Source organism: Lutjanus erythropterus, chromosome 4 (genome assembly GCF_056507025.1).
Source record: "Lutjanus erythropterus isolate fLutEry1 chromosome 4, fLutEry1.hap2, whole genome shotgun sequence".
Classification (NCBI taxonomy): domain Eukaryota; kingdom Metazoa; phylum Chordata; class Actinopteri; order Lutjaniformes; family Lutjanidae; genus Lutjanus; species Lutjanus erythropterus.
The window spans coordinates 41906609-41926899 of record NC_139320.1 but is presented as its reverse complement, the minus strand read 5'-3'; the positions used below and the strand labels follow the sequence as shown (position 1 = coordinate 41926899).

Here is a 20291-nt window from a genome sequence, read left to right as displayed (position 1 = left end):
ATATTCTGTTAAATGCTGCTTTTTCTAAAAATGTTGTGTTTTGTGAAATGTTGTTTTCTGAATTGTGTGTTTTGATCTTCAGGGCCACTGTATTATAGTGTTGCGTAATTATCTGAACGTGACAGGAGGCCCACTACAATGACAAATGTGATTGGATGCAAGGAAAAGTTACAGCTCTGTTGAGCTTTATAAGATTTAGTCCCAACAGCTGTCTGGTAAACTCCATTGTTAGTTGTGGTGAAAGCTGTTTGATTGAGTTCAGTTATTTTTGTATGACAGCTGGTCAGGGTTGATTAACATTTACAGTTTGAATTATCTTTTGCTTTGAGGTGAGTTTTTCCAATTTTTTTTTTTTTTTTGCATTTTTTTCATCTTGACATTTAGCTGAATATGCCTTTACATAATGCTTCAATCAAAGTAACTGAATTTATCATAGGTGGTTTTGAAACAACCAAAAGGCCTTTGGTAGTTGGTGTAGTTATATTGATTACCTATGTTCTAGCTATCCTAGCTAATATAACAAACATCCTCTTTATTATTTATGACAAGAGATTACACAAACCAATGTATCTTCTGATTTGCAACCTTGCTGTTGTTGATATAATGTACACCTCCAGTTCCTGTCCAACAATGATAGGGGTCCTACTTGCTGGTGTTAACACTATATCCTACGTGCCGTGTTTAATTCAGATGTGTGTTTTTCACATGGCAGGGGTGATGGAGATGTTTGCTTTAGCAGTTATGGCATTTGATCGATTGATTGCTGTTAGCTATCCTTTTCAGTACCACAGTTATTTAACAAATGTGCGCACTCTTGTACTTACATACATCCTGTGGATTGCTGCCTGTGGCTTTGTGGCTGTAATGCCTGCATGTGTGATCCCTCTCCCTCACTGCTCTTTGAAGCTGAAGTACAGTTATTGTGACTTTGCTGCTGTAATAAGAACCACTTGTGCTGACCATAATATCTATTTTAACATGATAACAACCATAGCATTTTTTCTTTTATTTTTCACTTTCACTTTCATTTGCGCGTCATACTTTTGGATCATAGTTTATGTGAAAGTATCCTCAAAAAGTGACAAAAGAAAAATGGGCAGCACTTGTTTGAGTCACTTCATTGTAGTGACATGTTATTACTGTCCAGTATTTATCCGCATTGTCTTGACCAGGTTTGTGGAATTAACTTTCGAGACACGCATAGGCTTAATGGTCGGGTCCATCCTCGGCCCACCTCTCGTTAATCCTTTTGTGTATTTTCTTGTGACAAAAGAAATTAAAAATAAGGTCTTTAAGATATTCAGAAAAGATGAGACACTTCAGTAGACTGATGTGAACTGAGTTTATTTTTTCATAAAAGTTACATCACTTTATGGTTTAAGTATTATACTAAAGTTTTGTAATTGCATTATGGAATATTTGCCTTTCCAAACTATTTTTATGTCAATATACTGTATATCATTGATCTATAACATTATGTGTCATCATTGTAGACCACAAATTCACATACAGATGCACGTCTCAGAAACATTTCAACATGTGAGAGCTGCAAAGATGAGTTGATTAATTGATTAGTTGATCGACAGAAAATTGATCAGCAATTATTTGATAATTATTGTTTCAACATTTTATAACTCCCCAGTTGTGATTGTTGTAAGATGTCACATTATTTTATTTATTTCTCATGCCATTTTACAGACAAAATTACTCAAGAAAATAACTGACAAATAAATCAATGGGGAAAAAATCCTTACTTGCAGCCTTACAACATACTTTATTTTAATACATATCACATAATGTTGTTCACAGAGAAACCCAGAAACAGTTGTGTGCCATTATTTATGTAAGAAAAAAAAAAGACAAGAATCAAGGACTTCAAGGTTGTCTAAGTCTGTGTCAGAGCCACTCAAGGCACCTTTTTCATGATCATTTTTAACTTGTTCACTTATGTCATCATCCATTCTGACCTTTATGAACAAAAGCCTTGACAATATCTCTTGCATTAGCATATTTACAGTATATACACAATTAAATTTGAGACCAGCCTCGGGTAGCCTTGTATAAAGATTATCTTCATATAACATATGATTTGTTTACATATTTGTTTTAAGATTTAAAGCCATGTATTAGCATTAGTTTATAAAAAAAATGTTTTTTTCATGTGGCCTGGAAAGATAGTGTGTTTTGAGAGGCCATGCATGTTGTACCATTTTTATTTCTCAGGGACAGTGCATATCAATAAATGAATTAGTCAAAAGACTAGTTTTCATCCATAGTGTCTGGACAGATATAAAGTTGGGAACCTAAAATCAACATAAAAATTAATAATTAATAATTAAGAAACAAGTTATAACAGTTGTTGAGGCATGATAAGTACAGTAAAAGCAGAAGACAGACTGTATTAAGCAGAAAACAGGGCTGCAATAAAAGCAGAGCAAACCAGCTGCAATCTTTCTGATAAAAACTGAGCCAGATACCAGTTTTGTCTCACCACACAATCAATGTTGCATGAATTATTAAATTACACATTTCAAAAGCTATCCTGAAATAAATCTACAAAACAACAGCTTTTCATGAGATAATTATAACCGTCCAGTTTTGAGCTTTGTGGCATTTTATTTTTTTCAATAATGCACTGGGTTTTTAATCTGTTTATTTCATTGCAGGAGTGGAGGGATTTTCTCAACCAGTGATCCCACTTAATGTCATAGTTTATCTGAAAAAATCCAAATAACTAAAGCTGGACATGGTTTTCACTATAGAGTGAACAAACTATTTACACTTTAATGTAAGCACTATTAATTACACTAACAATGGAATAGCATGTCACACCCTATGCTTAAGGACAGAAAAAAAATCTCATTTGATGAAAGAAAGAAAGAAAGAAATAAAGAAAGAAAGAAAGAAAGAAAGAAAGAAAGAATCAGAACAAAAACAACAGAGGTCCACAGCGAGTGACCCTGCTTGGACTCTTAATTATTAATTTGAAAGCACATCTGCTTATTTCACAATAATAAAACAACATGTGAGCCTCATGAACATGCAGAAGAGCTACAGGAATTATATTGTAATTTTATTTGTGTTCTACAGTCAGTATGAAAGAAATCAGTGTATCATGTCATTTTAACTTAAAGGACACATGCCAAGAATGTTAAGTAAAATACATCCTTGGAAAACTATACTCCCAGTTAAAACAAATAGAAAACAAAATATTACAAATACTGTATAATAGAGCCACTGTGACAGACACTGCACTAATATTACAGGTGTCAGTGTAATATTTCCTGTGTTTACGGTGAGTGAATGAAAGCACATATTGAGCAAACATGCATGATTTACATGCATAGTTATTATACTATTAAGAATAATATGTAATTTTGCCTCATTCATTTCCCAAAACTGGTAGAGAATGCCAGTCTGTTTGAAGCAGAGCTGAAAGCCTAGTAGTGATTAGCTTCATACAATATTTATATTTTTTGCTTCAAAATAAGCACTATACAAGAGGAAACTAACAGGTCTTCTAAGCTTTGCAAGGTATACACAGCCTGAGGTTAATTTGGTTGAGAAAGTATTCAGGTCTTTTACGAGTACTAATACCACACTGTAAAAATACAGTCCTGCATTGAAAATCTTGCTTCAATAAAAGTATGCAAGTGTAATCATGAAAATGCACATTACAATTCCCAGTTCCAAAACAAGATTGTGCTAAAACATGTAAATTGTAAACAAAAACATAGTGAAATAATTTTCAAATAGTTTTCAACCTTAATTCAACTGAATACAGCACAAAGACAAGACAAAGACAATTTAATGTTCAAACTGATCCACTTTATTGTTTACTAATTCTGAAGTTGATGCCTGCAACATGTTCCAGGAAAGTGTTTACCACAGTGATACATCACCCCTTCTTTTAACAGTGTTCAGTAAGCATTTTTGGACACTAATTTTGGAAGTTTTCGAAAGTGAAATTCTTCCTCATTCTTGCTTGATATACAACTTCAGGTGCTCAACATTAACCAGGGTCTCCTTTGTTGTACTTAGCGTTTCATAATCCACCACACATTTTTAAAGATGCTGGCTTTTGAAGTTTGCACCGGTATGAATCTGGAGGTCCTTTTCCTCCTGTTTTACAGAAAAAGACTACGGCACACTTTTCCACTTTGCGTCAGTTCATCTCAGACGAGCTTCGGCCCAGACAAGTCTGCTGCATTGCTGTTTACTGTTGATATCTGGCTTTCACTTTGCAAGTCTTAACTTGCATTTGTAGATGCAGCGACGAACCGTGTTTACTGAAAACAGTTAACCAAGATGTTCCTGAGCCTTTATACACTCATGTGGGCTTGTAATGCAGTGCCACCTGAGGGGTCAAAGGTCATGAGCATTCAGTGTTGGTTGTCAGTCTTGCCCCTTACATGCAGCGACTTCTCTGAATCTTTTAATATTATGAATGACAGATGGTGAAATCCCTAAACTCCTAGCTTTTTTTGTTTTACTTTTAATTATGATATTTCCATTGTTGGACTTTTACAGGACTTTTAAACTGCAGTATTGTCATTTTTACTTACATAAATGATTTGATATTTTAAATAAATAAATAGCATCAACATTCAAGCATGCAATGCAGGAAACTAAGATGTGAATGCATGGAAATAATATTGAAAATAATGACCTGTCTACTCTTTTCTGTCAGGTGGAAGAACTTTCAGTTACTCAGAGCTTTGTGATGATCAACAGAGGTGCAGTAATTTGAATATTTATGACTTTAGCCTCAATTAGTGAAGTGCATCTTGAAACAGATGATACTTGACTGTTTTTAATATTATGATAGCATTATCATGATATTTTGTTTTATAGAAACAAAACTCCTCTCAATTTGATATTGTGTTAAAACATCACCATACTGTCCAACTGTATTTACAACTGGAATGTTAACAAAATGTAGAGGTGGAAAGAAAGTGAAGGTACTGTTTCAGTAATTCACTTTATTTGATTATACAATAACTTTATAAGTTAAGTCTTTGTTTATCCCCTCAAATCACTTTGACAAACTCACTTGTTGCAAAACAAAACAGTAGCTGTTTACTGCGGCGTGTCCCCAAACCCTTTGAGGTTCATTACCAGAGCGGAGGAGGAATCACTCCGGAGGACTGATGGAGACACATCGTTCCCATCAGCACCCAGTCGACAAAGAAGTCATTAACCTAATGAGCAAAGTTAAAGAAAGAAACAGTAACCAGGCACCAGTAACCACAACACAATGAATTGTTGTGGCTCGCTTGGTAACAGTTCAAAGTTCAGAGACCCTCTGATGGGTGATGACATACTCAGAGTCACCTGATCAGATGCTGGTAAACACTGCGACAGGTGAATCTGGATTGGTTCATGATTTACAAGTAAATCAAGTAAACAGTTGTGTTTTATTTCTGAGAAACTGTCTTACATCAGCTCTAAAAAACAGACTGTACAGAGGACATAAAAGAGGCAAATCTGAAAGATAGTTAGAAATACTGCAAACAACGTGCAAAGTTATAATTTAACGTAACACCCTGAGGCCACTTGGACTCAAGGAGGAACTGAATAGATTTTGGTCTTCAGAAGTCAAGGTCACTGTGACCTCATAAAACACATTTTTGGCCATAACACAATGTTAATTCTGATTAAAATAAATTAAAAAAAAAATCACAAAAATGTCAATAAGGATAGAATGATGAGGTGATGACATTTAATACCCAAAAGGTCAAAGGTCAGCTCCACTGTTACATCATAATGTTGAGCCAAAACTGGCTATTATTTAAAGCCATTACTCAGGAGCAGAAGAAGAAGTTTTATTTTGATAATTTTTTTTGGGGGGGGGGTGGGGGGGGGGTCTTTATTTGAGAGAGCAGCTTTACAGACACAGGAAATGGGCCTTAGGCAGGAATCAAACCTGCTGAGGACTTTTATCTTCTGTATATGCAGTGTGTGCTTCATATATGGTCAGATACTAAATTGATGCCCATCTTGACACTGTCCTGATTGTATGGATCTTCTGTGCTGCTGGGTTATCTGCATTTGAAACACTGTTGTTTCCCACAAGCACACTGGTCTTGGTAATATTGAGCTTCAGGTGATTGTTTTTGTACCATGTGACGAAGCTTTCTATCAGTCCTCTGTACTCCTCTGAAAAAAAAAACACTATCTAAGTGAAGACAGCATGTTTCTCACTGGAGATTATTCATTTACATTTTACACTGCAACTTAACTTGATGGCAGAGGCATACAACAGTTGTATTCTTCTTTAACATTACTTTTTCATTACAAGCTGCCTTTCGCCCTGTTTGTTCTTTGTTATACATCCAGATTTTGTACCTCTGTTCTCTAAAAGCTGCAGTGTGCATGAGTATTAGGGCTGCACAAGTAATCGAAATAGTATCAAACTAGCAATAAGGCAAAGTGCAATATTCTAAATCTCAGAAGCAGCGATTTGTCAAAACAGTATTATTATGAAGTATTAGTAAATAAGTAGTAATATGTATGTATGTATATATATATATACATATACATATATTTATACATATATGAAATTCCTTATATCTCGAATATATGGAATGAAACTCCAAATATATTGAATGAACCTCAAATATATGGAATGACACTTGAATGTATGGAATGAAATCTGATGTCATCCTACTGGTGCCACCTTGTGTTTTCAATTTGTATTATTGCTTAGCTTGATGCTAACACATAATGGGAATTACCATTAACATGCTAATTGAAATTAGCATTGTGATGATGGTAAGATTTTCTAAAAAACTTCACTTATATTCCACTTCACATGATCAAGTTTCAATCATTTCATATATTCAAAGTTAAAACTCTCTGGTCAGGTTTCAGTGGTTTAGTTCAGTTTTAAAGGAGAACAGAATGTCTGATCATTTTGTTATTTTCTTTTTATCCATGAAGCACTTAATAATTTACTTTGATTAGCTATAACATGAAGAACTGAGAACCAAGTTTGTGAATATTAGGAGAGTTTTAATTGACTCTCATTGCCCCAGGGAAGAAGCACAAAGAAACGGCCAAGGTTGAGGACCATAGATGCAGAGGTCAGCCAAGGAAACTTAGTGCAGCAGATGAAAGACACATTATGCTTACTTCCCTTCCAAATCAGAAGATGTCCAGCAGTGCAGTCAGCTCAGAACTAACAGAAACCAGTGGGACCCAGGTACACCCATCTACTGTCTGGAGAAGTCTGGACAGAAGTGGTCTTCATGGAAGACTTGCGGACAAAAAGACAAACCTCCGACATGAAAACATAGGAACTGGGGTGCAGAAAAATGGCAGCAGGTGCTCTGGACTGATAAGTCAAAATTTGAAATATTTGACTGTAGCAGAGTGCAATTTGTTCACCAAAGGGCTGGAGAGCAGTACAATAATGAGTGTCTGCAGGCAACAGTGAAGCATTTTGGAGGTTCTTTGCAAGTATTTCTGTAAATGGAGTTGGGGATTTGGTCAGGATTAATGGTGTCCTCAGTGCTGAGAAATACAGGCAAATACTTATCCATCATGTAATACCACCAGGGAGGCGTCTGATTGGCCCCTAAATTTATTCTGCAGCAGGACAACGACCCCAAACATACAGCCAATGTCATTAGGAACTATCTTCAGCATAAAGAACAACCAGGAGTCCTGGAAGTGATGTATGACCCCCACAGAGCCCTGATGTCAACATCATGGAGTCTGTCTGGGACATGAAGAGACAGACGGATGTGAGGCCGCCTACATCCACTGAAGATCTGTGGTTTGTTCTCCAAGATGTTTGGAACAACCTCCCTACTTTACAGAGGCATTATGAAAAAATGAAAAGAAAAGACAACTGGATAAGAAAATGTTTATAAGTCATAATCATTTTATAATTTCATGAACTCATTAACTGAAAATGAATAAAACCTCAGTACATTTCTTCATAAAGAATTTAAATAAAGCAAACATCAGATATCACATATCTGAGTTTTTGTATATTTTTAAAGTAGTAATATTTTATTCTCCTTTATTTCTTTATTTTATTTCTTTATCATTCTGTTGTATTATTTTATTCTTCATTATTCTTTTTCACTTGTAAATCTTTTATTTTAATATTTTAGAGGCCAGTTAATAAACAGTCTTTAATAATAACTTTACCAGAAAAATAACTAAACATTAAAAGGCCCATAACTAGTTCTAAACTAAAACACTGTTTTAAATTGTTTTAACTCAAAATGACTTGCACAGTTTTTTTTGTTGTTGTTGTTTTTTTTTACAATATTTAGTATATTTACTCTGTTCTGGATCACAGGATGGAGGATTCGAGCTGCTCCAGGACGTCCAACAGGCAGGTTTAACTAGCAAAAACTGAAACTTCCTGTTGGGCCATGAGCCAAAAGCAAACACCCGATGTTTTGTATAGATACGAAATGATACTAAGATCCCAAGTTCCATTAACTTCCTGTGCAAAGAGTCACTTTACCCATCTGCTCAGATTATGAAAAATAATTAATGATAAAGGATCCTATTTATTTTAGTTTTTTATATTATTTTGGTTTTTTTTGCCTCTATTGAACAAGACAGGTGAAGACAAAAATGAAACTGCATAAATAACATTTTTTTTACTTTCAGTAACTGGATGGTTTGAGACAATTTGTTTTAGAGGCATTTTTCCTTCTCTTTGTTTAAGTGAACCCATCTCAAGTACACTGAGTTTGGCTCAAAGTACAAGTAACTTATTGAAAATGAGCGTTAATAAAAGTTTATAAAACTGAGTTAGGTGAACTCAGTATTTGTCATTAAACTTCATGTTAGTATTTACAATGTGGATATTATATATATTAAACAAATAGTGAACAGAATAACTGGAGGTTTGTGTAAAATGTGTGATTTGAATGAATGTTGAGCAGATTGTTTCCTGTAAATAGTTTTCCTGATATGTTTAACACTTTTTTTATGTAATTCTCTGTCTCTATTAGGTAGTTTTTTTAAATAGTCATTCTGCACATACTAAATAGGATTCTTTTTATTTTCTTTTTTTTTTGACACATTCAGTATTTTCTTCTTCCTGATGCGTTGCCAGTTTTCTATTAGCTCTTCGGTTGTTTTACCTGCAAACTCTTCTAATGCAGGACCAGGCTGGTTAGAAGAGAGTGAAGGCCCTGCACATAGCTTTTGTCCAGCATGCCTTTATCCCCTTGCCCTTTATCATTATTATAACTTAAATAATTATCTAAACTTCAAAAATAATTAAATTTTCCTGTCTTTACAGAAGGGAATGAATAATGAGATTTACTGTTTATATTGTATTTACCCCTTACAGTCAAGAAGGCCTCATGGCCCCCTGTGAATCTTTGGCAGCACCTAGTGGAGGTCAGGAACCCCAGGTAGGAACCAGTGATTTAGACTTACTTGATAACCTTAATTATATAATACACAGCAGCCTGCAATCATTGAATTAATGGAAAATATATTTTTCATTGAACAAAATCATCTTATTTGGGTAATTATGTTTATAAACCTGACTCTGATTTCCAGTAACTGTCAGTGTGCTCACACACATTGCCAAGAAAAAAACACACACAGAGCCACACAGCAAAAACATTGATATCAACACCAAACAACAAAAAGCAAATATAAAAATAAAACTATTGTAGGTTCAGGTATTATGTACTTACTAGTTGTTAAATAGTCAGGCTTCTTTAGACGTGTATATTTGATGATGGAATCTAAACCTTTAAATAAAAAGATGATTTCTCCTCCTGATTTCTCCTCCTGTTTGTTATATCCGGAGCCACAGAGCTTTTTTTTTTTTTTTAGAGGGGAGCCTTATGGTTCAGCACTGGCCTCAGCCGTTCACTTCAGCAGACACAAGAGGGCATTAAATCACACAAAATGCAACAGATCCACACAGTATGAGAGCAAGTTCATGTGCTTTCTGCTTATTTGTTTGAATGAATGAGTTTAGTTTGTACCAGTGGCGCCCTCTGCTGTATTTGTATTGTGAATACAGTATGAAGGAGTGAATATAATTTCTTTTCTTCTTTAGTCTTTCTTTTTCTTTTTCTTTCATTATGTACTGTATTTGAATCCTGTCTTTAAAATCTTAATCTTTAAAACTCAGTAAGTTTCATCTTCTCTGTTTCAGTTACACACACAAAGTCTTAAGTAACTCAAAATTCAGGTTATATCAGTGGTTCCCAACATTTTGTTCCTTGGAGCTTAATTTTTTATACAGACTTTTGTATAAATTGTGAGTTTAGTTACATGCATAAATCATAAACCAATGAGTTATAGGATGTATTCTCATTTCTTTATTTCATATGCCTCAGTGCCCCACAAACTTTATATTTCGTGCCTTTGAAAGTGTAACATTGAAGCAACACATAATATAAACATATATTAAAGGGATAGTTCACCCCAAAGTCAAAAATATATTCTTTTAATCCTACTTTTTTCTACTGTTAAAAAAAATAGTTCCTACATAAAACTACTCACAGCCAGGTCTTTGGATTATACTTTTTATACTATATTGGGTCATGATTTCTGGAAGAGACGTTGCTGTTAAGTTTTTCAAATGTATTTTTTTGGCACTTTGAGCACCACAGTCTGAGGAACATATTCTTCCATTATATTTAAGAGAGGGCAGATATTTCTGCACCACCTATCTCCAAAACAAAAGATCTAGATGTATAAATGGCACGATAGGTATGAGGAAAATATGTGTTATTAATTTGGGATGAACTGTCCTTTAACATAGTCACAGCAAACTTTGATGAGACACTGGATTCACAGGTTTACCTATTAACATTTAAGAATAACTTAAACTATTTTGTTAGTACAAGATTAATTATATGCAAATAATACAGCTGCAAAATACAGTAGTGTTGTGTAATTTGACTGACTGTAAACACAACAGAAATATCTTATTTTTGAAGCAATATTAGATGAATGTAAAAAAAGAAGTTTCTGTTTGTGGGTCCAACAGCTGGATGAGAAATAAATATGAGCATCTTAGAGGTAAATTGCCTTTCATGCATGGTAGTGTAATAATAAAGCAATAATGAGTTTTGTGCTCAAATGTGTTTAAAAAAAAGACTCAGCTTTGAATGAATGAAATGTTCATGAATAAGTCAAATGTTAAACACTCATACTGCACTGTAGTTTTCATATGTATTATTTGAAAATGAATTTTATGCTCATGAACATAAAGCTAAGGAAATAAAATGGATTTAATAGCAAAGAGTGTATTTATAAGGTAGCAAGATAAATAAAAGATTGTCAGTGGGAGAAGAAAATCATATCACAATTGTAAGGAGGTTTAGTTTGCTTAGCTTGATGGAAGGATTTTGTTCCTGAAAAAGTGCACTCCTTTTTCTCTGATTTCTTTTGTTTTCAGTCCATATATTATTGGATTCAATGTTGGAGGGAAAATTAATGTTGACACCCCTATGAAGCTCCTTAAATGTGGTGAAATGTCCCTTATTCTGTATGATATGATGGTAAAAAGACCCAGACACTCCAGCAAGAGAAAAACAATGAGGTGTGTCGCACATGTCTGCAGAGCTTTGGCTTTGGTGTCTGATCGCTTCGATCTGAAGCACGCAACAAGAATCTGGAGATACGTATACAAAATCATCCCGTTAGCTATCATTTGTGAAAGAGCCACTATAAAAAGCCCATAAATGTTATTGATGGTCGTGTTGCCACAGACCAGAGACAGCAAACTGGGATTATCACAGTAGGGATGTGTCAGTTCAGATCGACAGCGCGGTAAACGCAACAGCAGAGCAAAAAGCACAGCTACTAAAAATATATTACTAATCCACAATAATGTGATTATTCTCATAAGATGAACATTAGTCATAACAGTGTTGTATTTCAGAGGACAACATATGGCAATGTATCTATCATATGCCATAGCAGTCAGAATGAACACTGCACCCCCTGCGTAGATGTGGATGAAAAAAGCTTGGGCGACACATGCCGAGTATTGCATTGTCCTACTGCCTGTCACTATTTCTTTCATGACCTGCAGGAAAAGTGCTGTGGCGCCTATGAGGTCATTGATGGGAAGGTTCAGCAGAATTAGATACATGGGCTGATGCAGAGATTTGTTCAGCACAATGGTGAGAATCAGAATAAGGTTGCAGAAAAATATGATCATGTAGCTGAGAACTGCAAAGAGAAATGCAGGAAAGACAGTTTCAGAGGGGAGATTGAAGCGGTTTAGCACTAAAACAGATGATGTGTTGTACGGGTTGTCCATTTTTATGCTCTTCCTCCCTAGAAAATGTAAAAGTCATTAATAATTCAGACTATTTCATACTCAACATCACTTTAGTGAACATCAGATGACACAATAAGACAAGAAAAACAAAGAATATTAAAAGTCAATGATGTAAAAAAATAAAAAAATAAAAACGTGTACAATATGCAACTTAAAATTTGCAAACTGTAAATTCTCACTGCTGAGGTCACAACTTACCATATTAAAGCCTGTTCCCACCTCTTCACACTGAGTCCACATACATTTCACTTAATCACAACACATCATATACTGTACATTCACAACAACTTATATACATTTATAAGTTATACTGAAGCTCAAGGAACAAAATACACAGAGAGGACAGACAGAAAACAAGCAGAATAAATATTGCAATGAGACATATGTAGTGGATCATCACCACTCAGCATGAGCAATACTGGCAATGACCAACTGGCGAGATGTTCAGGAGGACTGGCAGCTTTATAAGAGAGCTTTTTCCTGACGTCTCCCTGGAGTCTTCCAGAAAATTCATCTTTACATTGTTTTACGGTAATGACATAAGTACTGGGTCACGAGGGAATCTGGAAGAATATGAAGTGTTTTAGTTACCCCAACGCCACCTACACATTCACATAAAGAAAATAATGATTGAATTGACACGCAGACACTTTAAAGAATTGTAAAATGTATTGAATTAGTGTTGTAAATGTAAGTCATGATTGTTTACATTGAGATGAGAGATTAGGTAAAAATAATCCTTTATTAATCCAACAACTGGAGAAATTTGCGATGTTACAACACCAATAAAAATCAATATATAATAAATATGCAAACAAGCAAGATGTAATCAAAAAATAGGACAATAGAAAAAGCTAAAATTACCGTCACAGTGTTTATGTTACCAACAATCAGTCAAGATGCAGTTGACATTCATGTCTGTCCAGACTCATGTCATGTATGTAGTGAAGACTTTGAAAGAATTTAATAAAATTTATGAAATGTACCTTCTGACCTTTAACCTTTTGGGTTTAAAATTTCACCATCCATTCTTTTTGTCATAGTCTATGAATTCTAGAGTTGTTTTGCGAGGTCAAAGTGACCTTGACCTGTGACCTTTGGCGAGCAAAATCTAATCAGTTTCTTCCTTGAGTCCAATTGGACATTTGTTAGTTTACATTTCACATCTGTATTACAAACACATTACATTTTGACATTCTGGATGTTCCCACTTTTAAGCTGTGGCTCAAAGAAATGACAGACACCGTTCACCTTGAAAAATCCTCCATCAAATGTAAAGACTCAGTTTTAAAAGATTTGGCCGCCCTCTGTGTGTTACCTAAGAAACAACCCATAATGGACACGCTTTGTGTAGCTGACTCTCACCATTTATTTTTATTATCACAACCTTGACCACACACTGAGCAGACAGGGAGGGTAGCATGGTGGATGTGTTTAGACTACTTTTCTTTATGTGTTTAGTCATGTAAATTCTCTCAAGGCATTCTTGAGATATCTTATATACAAAAAAAGGACAGATGGACAGATAACCTGAAAACATAATGCCTCCTGCCACGGCCGTCACTGACACAGTACCATAAAAATATAAACAAGAAAGAGACACACTATTGCACATAAGAAATATTGATATCGCGCAGTTTTGTATACATTAATTACTAGAGAGCAAGGGCATTAGTGTGTGGTCAGATCTTAAAGAACAACAGAGAGAGAGAGATAACTGATAAGAGTACTATGGGGGAGATGAGGTGGTGGTGCCAAGAGCTCTATGAGATGTGGTATTCTGGAGCAGACAAGGGGAGCCAGAGTCACAAAAACAGGGGTTCTAATGGGCCAACACAGAAATAATTCTCCCTCTCTGTCAGCTGTATCCAAGGATCTCCTCAAATAGACCCCATGCCCATTACATGTATACACAACATAATGTTTTTTTTTGTTCATGATTCAAAAAATCCTATTGCGATATGATATGTGTAAGCAGTGCAAGAAGACTGTAACAACAAAACTGGGCAAAATAATAAACTAATTTCACAAAGTCAAGCAAAAGCACCTGGTAGATGATGATGACAGCTAAACAGCTATTATTTTGTCATATCTTCAATAACATCATGATATTATTTTAGGGTCACATCGTCCACCCATAATGCCCTTCTGCAGAAATTTTGAGGGAAGTGTCACATGCAGAGAATATTGATATTTCCTTGCACACACAAAGGGTAAAGATACACCCTTACTGCCATGGAATATTTCACGTAATGGCCTAAGGCTTATAGACTGCCAGATCAGGATATAGTCGACATACTGGTGGAGGGAATGTTCAGCAGATTTTGGGAACCATCAGTCATTCACACTGACCAGAAACTTTGAGTCCTGTGTGTTTGCAGCCATGTAAAATATTTCATAGGAAAGCAGAAACTACAAACTTGTTACGGCTTTGATGAACCTACATTTCTTTTTAGTAACATTTTTATGCTCTGCTTGAGTTCTTTGGTTTTCAGCCCATAAATGATCGGGTCCAAAAAAGGAGGAAAAATTAAAACTGACACACCAAGAACTCTCCTCAGAAAAGGGGACACACTCCCAATGCGATGAGCAAGGAAGGTAATGAAAACATTGATTTCTAGTATTAAATAAATAGTTAAATGTGTGCCACATGTCTGAATGGCTTTTCGCCGGGCATCAGGCTGATTAGTCATTACACATGTACGCAAAATCTGTCCATATGTGTATAACATTATTAACAGTGGACCACCTTGGAATAAGGCTATAGTAAACAGTCCATAGTAGTTGTTCACTCTGGTATCGTCACAGATCAGTTTCACTAATGAAGGATTGTTACAGAACAAATCTACAATATTTGTCCTGCAGATTTTGAAACGTAAAAGCAACAAAATTAATGTGACTATTAGTGAGAAATCTAAGAGCCATATTAAAATAATAATTGTGACTAAGTTATATGGAGTCATGATGGCATTATACCTCAGAGGACAACATATAGCAACATATCTGTCATATGCCATGGCACTTAAAGTCAGCAAGGTCGCTGTACCGTAAAAATGAAAAAGAAAGGCCTGAGTGATGCACACAGGGTGAGAAATCAGTCTGTTCTGTGTCACAATGCTGAAAATCAGGTGAGGGAAAAAAGCTGTAGCACCCACCATGTCACTAATAGTATAGTTCAACAGCAGGATAAACATGGGTTTGTGAAGCTTTTTACTACAAGCAATAGTGACTAAAACCAACATGTTGCAAAACATAATAGACAGATATGTTAAAGTCCCAAACAAAAATGCTGGGTAGACAGATGCATTAGATAAACCCAGTGTTTCCAATGTTAATAAAACTGCAGACGATGCATTTGTGTACATAATTGTACAGCAATGTAAGTTATAATGTTGTTGTTACTGTTGCTTCTTCTGTTGAAAAACAATTGAAAAAAGAGAAAAAACATTATGAACATTATCCCTTTACAAACAATCTTTAATTAAGTGCTGTGGAATAACTCAGCTGTGCCTCTGATATCTTACCTCTGACAATATGTGATCCTAATCTCACCTGCAGTTGAAATGTTTTATATGACATGATGTAAAAAACATGTATGATGTAATGCAGTCTGAAAATAGGTTACCAACAGTCATTGACCTCTGAGTCCTCTACTTTTCTAACATGGTGATTTAAAGGGATAGATATTTTAAAAGGACAGAATACTCTTCCTGTAGATTCTACTGCAGAAAGAAAGTAGTTCCTAACTTCTCACATCTGAGTGTGTGGATTATCTTTGGTGAAAAGTGACGCTGGTTTTCAATATTTTGATTGATTTGATGCTTTGAGCAGCACAAGCCAATCTCTCAAAAACAACAACATCTCCAAAACTCTGCTGCTCACAAAAAGAAATAAAAAAAATTCTGGATTGATAAATAGCACAACAGGCCAGGGGAAAAATATTTATTTTTGATTTTAGGGTGAAGTGTCCCTTTAAAAGTCTTCATTATTTGAGGCATTGTGCATCCTGAAGTTCCTTTGTTGACATGTGGGAGACAAATGAAAAATAAACTGTTGCTGCTGTTCATTGCAATACATTTCCACGTTTGACTGTGGACATTGCCATATGCCAGTTTGGTAGACATTGTCCAGCCCTGTCATATACAGTATTTCTTTTTCTTTTTTCTTCAGTGAAAATGTAATATTTTGCGTACTATACTATGATTTGTTTATACTGATGTATACTCTCATTGCAGTAATAGAGGTATTTTCTGTGTACTTGTTGTACAGCTCCTATCTTAACTGTTTGGTAACCATTGTAATTGGGGTTAGGGCTCAATTTAGGGAAAAAGCCATTCCTGGAGTGATGGAGTGATTAAAGATTTAATCCTCCAGTGGTGGAGCAGCTAGTCATAGTGACGATCATCAAAGTGATCAGGACACAGTACCCCTTGTGCTTATGACGTACCAGTATGGTCCTCAGGACTGCATGTCCTGCTCATTTGTCATCATTAGTATAAGGAGAATCTGACGTGAAATGTTGATCCCCCCTGACTCTCCCCTCCAGGGTCTGAGCACAACAGAAAGCTCCAGAATACTTGAAATTTATCATGAGTTTCCTCTGGATCCACTCCTGAGAGAAGGAGATAAACATAAGACAAGCTAACAAGTGTGTGCCAGACGATAACATTTTCAAGTTGGTGAGAAAGTTGTACAGTGAGCGCAGGGTGTCTGGACAGACCAGGTGAGGTTGTGTATAAGTTTTACAAAAAGGAAAAAGGGCTGCTGTGCAGCCTGTATCACAGCACAGTTTTTGTGTGTTATCTGTTTTTCAGTTTATATTAATAAAACAGTTGATAACAAAAAAAAAGACATCACATGATGTCCTGTGTTACATTTATGTTTCTCCAGTAAACACTGTGGTTCACTAGAGCAGAGATCACATTTACCTGCTTTTGAATAACTTCACACAAAGTGTCATCTTTGTGCTTAAGAGAAATGATTAAGTTATAAAATCCATTACAGAATTAGAGTAGAATTTCAAATAACTAATATATTTATAATTATACAATGTTCATCATAGTTTGCTCTTGAAGTTAGTTTTCTTAGTTGGTAAAAGTCTCAGTCAGACAGTCAGTTTTGCCACTGAATTTATTTAAATCTTTGTCAAAGATATGGAAAACACATGTTCATCTTAAAAATCTCAGTTTTTGATTTCAGCATTGGTGATTCCTGTTATAGTGCATATACAATGTTAAAAAATATCAAATTAAATGTCATATCACACATTTTCCACATTTTCCATCAAATGAATTTAATTTACGAGTAAATGACAAATGCTTTGCATTTGCAGAAAATATTTTATTTACTTATTTCATTTCAAAGGAAAATAAATATGTATATTTTTTTCCATTTTACATCATTAGTTCATCTTATAGTCCACATATTAAAAAATATAAGTATCTGAGGACCCAATGACAATACATAACAAAGTTTAAAACCAAAGAAAATGTACATTCATCTGTTGTACATTTCTTATATTTACAGTAATAGTTTTGCTGATAACTTTCAGCAATCTTTCATTTCTGAAAGGATCTGTTATTGTTGTGAGACCATCTTTCTCTCACAGTAGATGCTGACATTAAATTCCTTTGAATTTGTGAGTCATTAATGATTTACATAAGAAAACTCCAGAGGAGAAATTACATCAGCTGTTTCTAGAAGTGTGTCATTTTTGAAGTTAGATTATAAACAGAACTTAAAAATGAACATTAGATCATTTGTAAAAACAAAACAAAAAAAAAAAAAAAAAAACACACACAAAATATATAATCATCAGATGGAGTAAAGTGTACTTTGCTGTATTTATGGTGAAAGAACACTGTCAAACACTTTTTTCCTCAAAGGATTAACTTACACTGGATTTTGAAGTCTTCATTATTTTATGACCCTGAATGAACCTACATTTCTTTTTAGTAATATTTTTATGCTCTGCTTGAGTTCTTTGGTTTTCAGCCCATAAATGATCGGGTCAAAAAAAGGAGGAAAAATTAAAACTGACACACCAAGAGCTCTCCTCAGAAAAGGGGACACACTCCCAATGCGATGAGCAAGGAAAGTAATGAAAACATTGATTTCTAGGATTAAATACACAGTTAAATGCGAGCCACATGTCTGAATGGCTTTTCGCCGGGCATCAGACTGATTAGTCATTACACATGTACGCAAAATCTGTCCATATGTGTATAACATTATTAACAGTGGACCACCTTGAAATAAGGCTATAGTAAACAGTCCATAGTAGTTGTTCACTCTGGTGTCTTCACAAATCAGTTTCACTAATGAAGGATTGTTACAGAACAGATCTACAATGTTTGTCCTGCAGATTTTGAAACGTAAAAGCAACGAAATTAATGTGACTATTAGTGAGAAATCTAAGAGCCATATTAAAATAATAATTGTGACTAAGTTATGTGGAGTCATGATGGCATTATACCTCAGAGGACAACATATAGCAACATATCTGTCATATGCCATGGCACTTAAGATAAAAAGGTTCGCTGTACCGTAAAAATGAACAAGAAAGGCCTGAGTGATGCACACAGGGTGAGAAATCAGTCTGTTCTGTGTCACAATGCTGAAAATCAGGTGAGGGAAAAAAGCTGTAGCACCCACCATGTCACTAATAGTATAGTTCAACAGCAGGATAAACATGGGTTTGTGAAGCTTTTTACTACAAGCAATAGTGACTAAAACCAACATGTTGCAAAACATAATAGACAGATATGTTAAAGTCCCAAACAAAGATGCTGGGTAGACAGATGCATTAGATAAACCCAGTATTTCCAATGTTAATAAAACTGCAGACGATGCATTTGTGTACATAATTGTACAACAATGTACATTATAAAGTTGTTACTGTTGCTTCTTTTGTTGAAAAACAACTGAAAAAACAGAACACCATTATGAACATTATCCCTTTACAAACAATTTTTAATTAAGTGCTGTGGAATAACTCAGCTGTGCCTCTGATATCTTACCTCTGACAATATGTGATCCTAATCTCACCTGCAGTTGAAATGTTTTATATGACACGATGTAAAAAACATGTATGATGTAATGCAGTCTGAAAATAGGTTAAAAATTCATCACCTGGAGACCAGAAACCAACAGTCAGTCACCATTGAGTCCTCTACCTTTGTAACATGGTGATTTAAAGCGACAGTACACTGTCTGCCTATTATTTATTTATTTATTTATTTTTTATTATTTATCATTATTGTTATTTTTGTGCTTTGAGCAGCACAAGCCAGTCTCTCAATGATGATAGTTGATTAAGAAGCACAAAAGCTAAGAGGGAGAAGACTCATTTTTGATTTTAGGATGAACTGTCCGTTTAAAAGCTTGCATTATTTGCCCATGTAGTGTACCCCCTCAAGTTCCTTTCTTGACATTGTGCGTTTTTTTTTTTCCCCAACAATTTCCCTACAGGGATCAATAAAGTATTTCTGATTCTGATACGGTACTACATTTTTAATTTCACCCTTGTTACACATAATATCATATGTACTATACTACGACTTGTGTATACTGATATATATTCTCACCACAGAGGTATTTCTTGTGTACTTATTTTTTAACTTATATTTGAAGGTCTGAGGCTGTATTATTGAAACTTACAGGTCCTATCTTAACTGTGTGGTAACCATGGTAATTGGGGTTAAGACCTAATTTAGGAAAAGGCCATTACAGGTGGTGAGGGGCCAACCTGCATTGTACCTCGTTTCCCTCCCTCAGGGAACATTGGTAATATTCATAACCCCCAGTTCCCTTTTGGTCGGTACACTCGCTACAACACATGATTATGGGGATCTAGCCTCACGCCTCAAGGCACCCTAGCAGCTAGACTGAGAAGATCCGGCCCTGGGACAGCAGTATCCGCGATGTAGCTACATCACTTCAATATAATATACTGGGCGCGCACTCCACCAGGCATTTGTGCGTCCTTACATGCGTAAGC

The 20291-nt window shown here is 35.2% G+C and overlaps 4 protein-coding genes across 4 annotated transcripts; 1 reads left to right on the top strand and 3 right to left on the bottom strand.

Annotated features, from left to right (window-relative positions):
* The first annotated feature begins 390 nt into the window (after nt 1-390).
* On the top strand, nt 391-1326 carry LOC146329047 (olfactory receptor 13G1-like). The gene has a single exon (XM_084716735.1). It carries the CDS (start codon nt 391-393, stop codon nt 1324-1326), a length of 936 nt encoding a protein of 311 aa, XP_084572861.1.
* Nucleotides 1327-11026: 9700 nt separating this feature from the next.
* LOC146329046 (olfactory receptor 52J3-like) lies at nt 11027-12687 on the bottom strand. Its single transcript, XM_084716610.1, has one exon. It carries the CDS (start codon nt 12269-12271, stop codon nt 11333-11335), a length of 939 nt encoding a protein of 312 aa, XP_084572736.1. The 5' UTR covers nt 12272-12687; the 3' UTR covers nt 11027-11332.
* Nucleotides 12688-14715: 2028 nt separating this feature from the next.
* LOC146329045 (olfactory receptor 1M1-like) lies at nt 14716-15693 on the bottom strand. The gene has a single exon (XM_084716734.1). It carries the CDS (start codon nt 15655-15657, stop codon nt 14716-14718), a length of 942 nt encoding a protein of 313 aa, XP_084572860.1. The 5' UTR covers nt 15658-15693.
* Nucleotides 15694-18208: 2515 nt separating this feature from the next.
* LOC146329044 (olfactory receptor 4D11-like) lies at nt 18209-19156 on the bottom strand. The gene has a single exon (XM_084716733.1). The coding sequence runs from the start codon at nt 19154-19156 to the stop codon at nt 18209-18211; it is 948 nt and encodes a 315-aa protein (XP_084572859.1).
* Between the last annotated feature and the right edge of the window lie 1135 nt (nt 19157-20291).

Bases quoted from the DNA above. Each gene is read 5' to 3' on its own strand.
- LOC146329044 (XM_084716733.1), bottom strand. From the start codon at position 19,156: ATGTACACAAATGCATCGTCTGCAGTTTTATTAACATTGGAAATACTG.
- LOC146329047 (XM_084716735.1), top strand. From the start codon at position 391: ATGCCTTTACATAATGCTTCAATCAAAGTAACTGAATTTATCATAGGT.
- LOC146329046 (XM_084716610.1), bottom strand. From the start codon at position 12,271: ATGGACAACCCGTACAACACATCATCTGTTTTAGTGCTAAACCGCTTC.
- LOC146329045 (XM_084716734.1), bottom strand. From the start codon at position 15,657: ATGTACACAAATGCATCGTCTGCAGTTTTATTAACATTGGAAACACTG.